Genomic DNA, 9,073 nt, shown 5'->3' with positions numbered 1-9,073 from the left:
TGTTCAGACGTCACTGGATGCATATAAAGGGTGATGTCACAGTTTTATCCTGAGTCAGAGGTTGTATCTGTTTCAATCACTTAAGCCAAGACAAATTTTGATGTCAAGCTAAAAAACGTCACGATGCGAGCTCGCGTGGAGAGGCGGGGCCTGCGCAGCGGCCTGGCGGCCTCGGAGGCGGGGCCTGGGGCGGGCGGGGCGGGCGTGCGCCCTCCGGCGGCCTCGCCCACGCCCAGTTATCGCGAGAGCTGCGCGTGTGACGCGCGGGCGGGCGGGGCGCGTCGGGGGAGCCGGCGGGCGGGTTTGAATCTGGTCAGAACGCGGGAAACTGCGGGTCCCGGGGACAAGGTGAGCGCCGCGGGTTCGGCCGGCGGAGGGCTGGGGGCGGGGGACCGGGAAACGGGGGCTCGGTCGGGTTGGTTTCCTAACACCGCAGCCTCCGCGTGGGCCGCGATCTGAGCCCGCGGCCCGGCCGGGGCTCTGAGGCGGCCGGGAAGGCGGGCGCCGGGCCGGGAGCGCGCCACACTCTGCGCCTGTTCCCCCGGGACTGAGTTCAGAGGCCCCGCAGTCCGGGCAGGATCGCCTGAGCCCCGGACCGGGGGCTGATCCCAGGTAGGGTCCCCTGAGCCCCGGACCGGGGACTGACACCGGGCAGGGTCCCCTGAGCCCCGGACCGGGGACTGACACCGGGCAGGGTCCCCTGAGCCCCGGACCGGGGACTGATCCCGGGCACGGTCCCCTGAGCCCCGGACCGGGGACTGACACCGGGCAGGGTCCCCTGAGCCCCGGACCGGGGACTGATCCCGGGCAGGGTCCCCTGAGCCCCGGACCGGGGACTGACACCGGGCAGGGTCCCCTGAGCCCCGGACCGGGGACTGACACCGGGCAGGGTCCCCTGAGCCCAGGACCGGGGACTGACACCGGGCAGGGTCCCCTGAGCCCCAGACCGGGGACTGATCCCGGGCAGGGTCCCCTGAGCCCCGGACCGGGGACTGACACCGGGCAGGGTCCCCTGAGCCCCGGACCGGGGACTGACACCGGGCAGGGTCCCCTGAGCCCGCACCGGGGGCTGATCCCGGGCAGGGTCCCCTGAGCCCCGGACCGAGGGCTGAGCCTGGACAGGATCCCCTCATCCCGCACCGGGGGCTGACACGGGGCAGGGCCCCTGAGCCCTGGACCAGAGACTGATCTCAGAGATCAGTTTTCTGAGCGCTTGTGCACTGGGAAAACTGTCCCCAGGTGTCTCTCCTAGTTCTGAGATGAATGGTTGGCTCCAGGTGACAGGGGTTTTCTGCGGTGACAACGTGACAAAAGTCTCTTTTAAATACTCATCTTAGTACAGAGCACCCTGCCCTTGGGATGGTAGTTGCCTGGCGAGGTGATCTCTCCTAGAAGGTAGCTCTGGTTGGAGGGGCGGGGCCTTATGCACACAGTAGTGGTCACTCTAGTGAAGTGGTCACTTCACTAGAGAGATTTAGTGAAGTTGGAAAATTAATTACCCTTAAAGAACTACAATCACCAGAGAGAAAATGGGGGCTATGGCAGTGAATCTGGTCATCTACTGGATTACTGTGGAAATTACACTTGGAAATAGAGCAAACCAGAAAAGCTACCAGAATCACAAACAAGCAAGGTCCTCATTTTAAGGTAAAAGGTTCTGTGTGGTTGGGGGCACCTTTTTTGGAATATTGTTCATTTAAACTCTTGAACTCAAACTAGCCATCATCATGCATCAGGCTTGTTGCTAGTGGCCCTCCTGCCTGCTTGGCGGGTCAGAAGTCATGCCTGTCTCTCAGCCATCTGAGTTGAGGGCTGAGGCGGCCATACTTCAGTGTGACTTATGTGGAGAAGTTATTTTCTGTTCTTGTTGTTTGATTTAAATGTTAAGATCTTGGGGTTCTGCATTTAAGATGACTCTGTCCTGGTAATTGTTGCCATTGGTACCAGTAATTTTCCATGTTGCTCTGCTTGTGACTGCAGGAGGTTTTCATTTATTTTTAAGGTAAGTGTCCTGCTACACGTATGTTCTTTGCAGTTGCTTCATGATGTCTTTCGAATCAGGTACTGCAAGCACTAGGCTGTGTAAATGGAAAATAGGATTTTTCACGGGAGACACAATCCCTGAGCTCTCGTCCCTCGGGGCTGGGGAGGAGTGCACCTGATGCGCACACTAACAAGCTCCCAGGCGGCCCCGAGGCCACACACTGCCTACAAGGTGACTGGCAGGGGTTTTCCTGATGCAGGAATGGCACTTGAGGAAGGAGAGTCTTCAGGCGTTAGCAGCTCGGCCCAGTCTGTTCTTTGCTGAGCTGCCTCAGACCTGAAGGAGCATCTTGTGAAGGTCTTAGAAAGGGAGAGGTGAGCCTCCTAGAGCTGTTGGATTTCTCTGTCCTTAGTTGGTAATTTCATTAACAATTGATAAAAACATGATGTTATGTTGATACTGTTCTCAGTGAAGAAAAGAAGGACGTTGTTTTTATTTATTTTTAATTCTTTTTTATCAATATAGTTGATTCACAATGTTCTTGGTTTCTGCTGTACAGAATCAGTTGAACACTACCCACTGTCTTTTAGACCCTTTCTTTCCCATACATGTCATTACTTGTGACATACATGTCATTACTTGAGTAGAGCCCCCACTGCTGTACTTAGGCTCTTGCTGCTGCTGCTGCTGCTAAGTCGCTTCAGTCATGTCCAACTCTGTGCAACCCCAGAGACGGCAGCCCACCAGGCTCCCCCGTCCCTGGGATTCTCCAGGCAAGAACACTGGAGTGGGTTGCCATTTCCTCCTCCAATGCAGGAAAGTGAAAAGCGAAAGTGAAGTCTCTCAGTCGTGTCCGACTCCTAGCGACCCCATGGACTGCAGCCCACCAGGCTCCTCCGTCCACGGGATTTTCCAGGCAAGAGCACTGAGTGGGGTGCCATTGCCTTCTCCGAGGCTCTTACTAGTTACCTCTTTATATACAGTAGGGTGTATATGTCAATCCCTTTCCTCCTTGGTAACAAAGCTTTTTTTTTAGATGTTATAGCTTGTTTAGGTCAGAATATTGTTAGAAACTGTCTATCACAGGTAGTGTATGGATTTCCTTGCAGTTTTGGATACTAACTATGATTGTGTTTTTTTTACTAGTGTTGCAGAATAAATGCCATATGAAAAACAGTTTGATCTGCTATGGAAAAACGTGAGACATTCATACAAGCAGTGTCTAAGGAGCTGATTGGAAAATTTTTGCAATTCATTCAACTTGATGTAAGTTTTATGTTTAGCTTTATTGTGATTTTGACTGTTAATATAGATGTTTTGCTAAAATCATTATATCCACAAGTGAAATATAATCATTTCAGTGAATCCGTACAGACTAAGGTGTATTTAAAGAAGTAAAGCAGAACTAAACACAATTAGATCTGCCGATGGCCAACTACTGACAGTGTTTGCTGTAAGAGGGTTGTTGTGAGGATGCTAAGGGGCGTAACACAAGATGTTTCGCATCACCTACTTAAACGTTTATTGATCTCTTGTTCTGTGCATGCAACTGTGAGGAAGACATCCTTTTTTGTCCTTAGGTTATTTACCGTGTTGTGGTGAATCCAGGTGTGTAAACACACCAGGGTAAGGGCTAAACTGGGGCAGAGGTGTGGAGGGACCCAGATTTAGACATGGAATGTTTCCCATCCTGATAAAAAGGCTGTGGAACCAAAGATCTAAAAAGTGAAATAAGTTAACCAGTCAGAGAGGGGTATGGAGAAGGACTGTGCTAACCAACAGGGGTAACTCTGAAGACTGGAGAAGTACCTTGTGTTTGAACTTAGAGATGTTTAGTGTAAAAACACCAGCTGAGGAAGAAGGCAAGAGGTGACACCGGGAATGAGACCTTGACCATTCTGAGGAGTTGAGACTGTCCTGAGAGGAACAGGGACTTTTAAGCAGAGAGTGACCTGTGTGCAAAAGTGTGAAAGAGAGAGAAAGACAGAAAGAGAAGACTCAGCTTTTGGGAATATTCCTTTGAACACAAAGAAAAGGACCTCGTTCATTCAGCGAGTTCCTAAGTGGGAAGAGGGCAGGCTTGAGGGAGGAGATGGCTCATGTGGGACGTGCTGAGAGGCTCCAGGATGCACGTGTGAGAGGCGTGCAGGCGGACGTGGAGAGGCAGGCCTGGAGCCAGGAACAGCTCTGGGCTGGAGGCAGGCTCGGGGGCGTCAGCTCCTGCTGGGATGCGTGGGATCATCTACGCAGTGTAGTAGGAGCAAGGCCTAGGACCCACTCTGGAGGACCCCAGCTTTAGGGCCCCGACTCTAAAATCTGTGACCTCGGGGCACATGACACACACCTCACTTGTTCTGATCATGCAGTGAAAGTCAAAGTAGTGACAGCTAAGAATTGGGTGGAGATTGCGGGAGAGAATTCCGGACAAAAGTAGTGGGAAAGACGAAGAGCCCTGGACCACTCGGATGGGTCCCGCAGAGAGGAGGCTGCTGGGACTGGGATGGAGAGGTGGCTTTGCTCGGCTGTCCTGCCTTGCTAGTCTCTTTACTCCAGAGTGCCACGGCACGCCCCGTGACTGACAGTCTGGAAGCGCGCAGCAGCTGCTGTGAGGCCTGCCCTTCCTCTGCCCCGTTTGCTCGTTGATGCGCGTGGAGGGCTACGTGTGTGAGTGGTGGCACGGCCTCCTTGGCGAGGCACGCGGTGTGGTTTGTGTCATTGCTGGTGCATTCGTATTTCCACTTTTGTGATTAACAAGTGATCTGTGGGGAAATGGGCTTCCCAGGTGGCACAGTGGTAAAAAAATCCACCTGCCAGTGCAGGAGACACAGGAGACATGGGCTCAGTCCCTGGGTCGGGAAGATCCCCTGGAAGAGGAACTGACAACCCACTCCAGCATTCTTGCCTGGGAAATCCCATGGACAGAGGAGCCTGGTGGGCTGCTGTCTATGGAGTCCCAAACACTAAGCGACTGACCATGCACGCATGCTGTGGGGAAGTAAACTGAGACTAGGTAAATTCTTTTCTCCTCATCCAACTTCTGCCCTTTGGAAGAAAACAAAAAGATAAAATACCACTGTCTCCCACCAGACTGAAAATACTACTCGTTGGGGAGATGTGGAATATTTGAAAATTTCATCACTGCTGGGGATATGGGAACGGCTACACCATTTAGAGTAATAAATATATATTCAACTGATAGTGTTGAATGTATACAGACTCTTCAATTGGCAATCCATTCTTTATTTAGTCCTTAAATAAGAGCCATGTAAAACAATGTTCTTTGCAGTGTTTTTCTGAAATACCCAAAACCCAGAAACAACTAAATAGCGATCAACAGAAGAATGGATAAATATATTTTGTTATGTTTATGCAATGGAAAACTATAAAAGTAAAAGCAAAACTATAATGGAAATGAAATGAAACTAAATGAATTATAATGACATGCAGTGTATGGATGAGTGTCACTAAATAATGTTGGGCAAGAGAAGCAAGATATGAAAGAACAGAGACCTTGTGACCCAGTTCTCTACCAAGTGGAAAATAGACCTATTTACAGGACATGGTTTAGGGATGCAAATGGTGGTGAAGTTATCAAGAAAAGCAAGGCAGTAATTACGATAAATGCTAAAAAAACTGGGGAGGGAAAGGCGGCAGCCCTGGAGGGGTGGTGGAGACACAAGGCTTTGTTTATTTACCTACAGTCACACTTAGTACGCTTTTCCACATGTGTATTTCACAATATCTTTAAAATATATTGATAGTTGGGGTTTCTTGCCTGAATCAATTATTACAATGATCACTACAAAATTGTGATTTTCCAATCCCAAATTGCTGCTGTATTTATTTATTGCTATTAAGAGCATGCCAATGCTGTTCGTTAATTATTGATAAGTTATTGGCTGTGTGTGCATGCTCAGTCGCTTCAGTTGTGTCTGACTTTTTGTGATGCTGTGGACTGCAGCCCGCCAATCTCCGCTGTCCATGGGATTCTCCAGGCGAGAATACTGGAGTGGGTTGTAATGCCCTCCTCCAGGAAATCTTCCTGACCCAGGGATGGAACCTACGTCGCCTGCGTCTCCTGCACTGTAGGCGGATCTTTACTGCTGAGCCATTGGGGAAGCCCAATTATTGGCTACTATTTATTATCAATATGGCCTCATTGGTTTTTATTTTATTCATATTATAATCCCTTACTGTGGCTGGTGTGGTGCTCAGGTTGTACCAGATTGGACACAGGGACAAAGTCAGGGCCCAAGACCGGTTGGAGACCAGAGAGCCCGCTTGAGCCTCTCGCATGCGTGTTGATCCTGCTGTGGCCCTCACTGCCGCTTGAGCTCGGCGCCACTGTAACCGGACTTCAGGCCGCACACGGACGACGTCGGGGCATTGAGGTCGGGGGCAGTGTTGCTAAGGGGGTGAAGAGGAGTATACCAGGACTGATGAGGCACGGAAGAATCTGCTGCTTTCTGTCTGATCACTCCTGTATTGTGCCCTTTTAGGACTGGATTTCAAACACTACAGCCTGACTCTCAAATTTCAAACTTAGTTATTAGCACATAAACTTCTTTTGATGCCATTATAAAGAAGATAGAACTGTTTTCTTATATTTGAAATGTAACAGTTGCTATTTATTTTGCAGAATGATACTTCTGACCCGTTCAACCTAAATGAGTTGATAGATGAATTATCAAGGAAGCAGAAAGAAGAACTATGGCAAAGGCTCAAGAATTTGCTAGTAGACGTGTTGTTGGAGAGCCCAGTGGAGGAGTGGCAGGCAGCAGAAGCCCCCAGTGAGGACAGTGTGAGAGCGGAGCAGGGTTCAAAAATGGTAACCCTCGTCCTTCAGAGATAAATTTCCTTTTTCTTGTTAAAAAAGTAATTATTTATTGTATATAATTGAATTTTACGTTGTTAAAATTAAAGTTAGAAGACACGGGTACACAGAAGTCTATTTAATGTGGTTACACCTTTTTAAGCCTATCGTTATTTACCCAGGATTCAGGGCTGCTCTTTTCAAACTGCTGATCTGTGTTCAGCTTTAACTCACTTTTTAGAATAAGTGTCAACTGTGGCTTTATTTTCATAAATTTAGTAAGTTTTACATTTAAAATTAAATTTTAAGTTGATTTTAACTTACTTGTGCTTTGGTTTTTTTTTTTTTTTTTTTTTTACTTATAGCATAGAAACATAGAAATAATCCATGCAGTTACATCTGTGATTCTTGCTTCTGTGTCAGTCATAAATGAAAGAGAGAACTATGAACCCTTACTGGAGTGTGCTGTTATATTAAATGGTAAGTTGACTATGCAGTAACGTGGGGTGTGAATGAGTGCTGTGTCTGAATGATACCAGTAAAAGGAAGCCCCCAGCAGTGGAGAAACAGGGCTCTTGTACTTCAGCTGGAAAAAATGAGCAAAGGAGCATTCCTTTAGGGGCTGTCCTGAGTAATTATTTCATTTGAGCCGCATATAAGTGTTTCAGATGGTGAATATGTGCATTACTGGACGACAGGCTATATTTAAACCTTCAGGACCAATAAGAGATGATAAGAGGAACCAGCTGTTGCAAGTTCCTCGGCTGGGCATTCACTGCCCAGCAGCTCAGGGGAGCCCAGCACCTGTGGCACTGCCTCTTTTTCTTTAATTGCGTCATGAATATGACCTGGGAAACAGTTGTTGACTCCTCCTACTCGAATATCCTAAGTTGGTACTCTAAATTTTAACTAAACTGTGAAGTGATAGTTATTAATTTAGTAGGAACACTAGTATGAATTTATGAGATGATCTGATCATATACTATTTGAATGAAATTATAGCTATAAAAGATGCAAAGATAACTTTGAGTGTTTTTTTTGTTTTTTTTTTTTTAAGAAAAATCTCACAGGTACCCTCACCTCCCACTGTGTGAATCTGATTAGTTCCCTAATCATATTTTGTCATCAATTCTCACTGGCATTTTCATTTCACACATAAACCAGAGCCACTTGGCTTATGTATCTGTTTAGTATGCTCTTTTATTCAGAATTCTTGTGTGGAATTAATGTGTCTTACTAAGATTACCCCGGTCAGTATGAAAGGAGCTCCCAGATGCTTGTGGGTGTTACCACCAGTTCATCCTCAGTCTCCAAACATGGTTTATAAAATTCCCCATTAATTCAGGAATTTTACTTTAGAGTAATGGCTTTCAGATGTCTGGATTACAGTTATGAGCACACTGTCAGCATTTTAATGTAGTTCTTGAGCTCTTTTGTTATTAACAGCACTACAGCTTTTCTATTCATTATAATAGTTGCTTTTGCTATTTTTCACCAGTGAGCCAGAACTTGAGGCCAACAAGCTGAGGGGTAGCTGTGGGATAACTGGTCACTCGGCCTGCCCTGGCTCAGCTGTTGAGTGTTGCCATGGGTGTCCCTGCACTCCGATTTGGAGCGTCTCGTCGTTAGGAGTTTGGGCAATAGGACCTCTTGGTCTTCTAAACTTTCCTGTTCTGTTGGGTCTGCTTCTACAATAGTGGTGGAACATTTTTAGTTACCATTGTTTGTATGCTATAAAGAAAGTGTGGAAGTCTTGGTGAGTTAAACTAATGTCTGCTGGGCACACTTGTGAGGCACATGCTCTTCTGGGTTGGATCTGGACGGGCCCCGGGTCACTGCATGCATTCACTGTGCAGCGCCTGCTCTGTTGCAGGAATCTTGTACGCGCTGCCAGAGGGTGAGCGGGCGCTGCAGGGCTCCATCCAGGACCTGTGCGTGAAGTGGTGGGAGAGAGGCCTGCCTGCCAAGGAGAACATGGGCAAGACCGCCTTCGTCATGCTGCTGAGGAGGAGTCTCAGGACGAAGACAGTGCGTTCCCTTTCTAAAGTACACGCTGTGCTTTGCTGAGAAGTGCACATGTTTATACCAGTTAGGAGTTAGGTCTGCTTGTGCGAGGCCTGGCCCAGTGGCTCCCGGTCGGGGTTTTTCACCGGGTGATGCTCAGAGGTGGGCGGTCAAGGGTGGACAGAGCTCCACGTGCGTGCGTTGTGCATAGACTGTCTCCCCGTCTTCCTCGGTGTGTGGCCTATGGAAGGCTGTCCCCTCGATGGGAACTG

At 48.4% G+C, this 9,073-nt stretch overlaps 1 protein-coding gene across 5 annotated transcripts in view; it reads left to right on the top strand.

Moving 5' to 3' along the window:
* The first annotated feature begins 250 nt into the window (after window positions 1-250).
* NCAPG2 (non-SMC condensin II complex subunit G2) overlaps window positions 251-9,073 on the top strand; it is a 73,686-nt gene continuing 64,863 nt past the window's right edge. For 3 of the 5 annotated variants that reach the window (XM_025291956.3, XM_006041811.4, XM_044947127.2), the window contains exons 1-5: window positions 251-348; window positions 3,131-3,250; window positions 6,624-6,812; window positions 7,163-7,277; window positions 8,671-8,825. In XM_025291956.3, coding sequence (XP_025147741.1) covers window positions 3,173-3,250; window positions 6,624-6,812; window positions 7,163-7,277; window positions 8,671-8,825 — 537 coding nt within the window. In that variant the 5' untranslated portion in view covers window positions 251-348; window positions 3,131-3,172. Of the gene's footprint in view, window positions 349-1,624; window positions 1,648-3,130; window positions 3,251-6,623; window positions 6,860-7,162; window positions 7,278-8,670; window positions 8,826-9,073 lie in introns of those variants that run through there. The other 2 variants (XM_025291954.3, XM_025291958.3) reach the window with 2 other exon arrangements.

The sequence above is a fragment of the Bubalus bubalis genome, chromosome 8 (assembly GCF_019923935.1).
Source record: "Bubalus bubalis isolate 160015118507 breed Murrah chromosome 8, NDDB_SH_1, whole genome shotgun sequence".
NCBI lineage: Eukaryota > Metazoa > Chordata > Mammalia > Artiodactyla > Bovidae > Bubalus > Bubalus bubalis.
The sequence above is the reverse complement of the archived record's forward strand: the minus strand, read 5'-3'. Positions and strand labels throughout refer to the sequence as shown.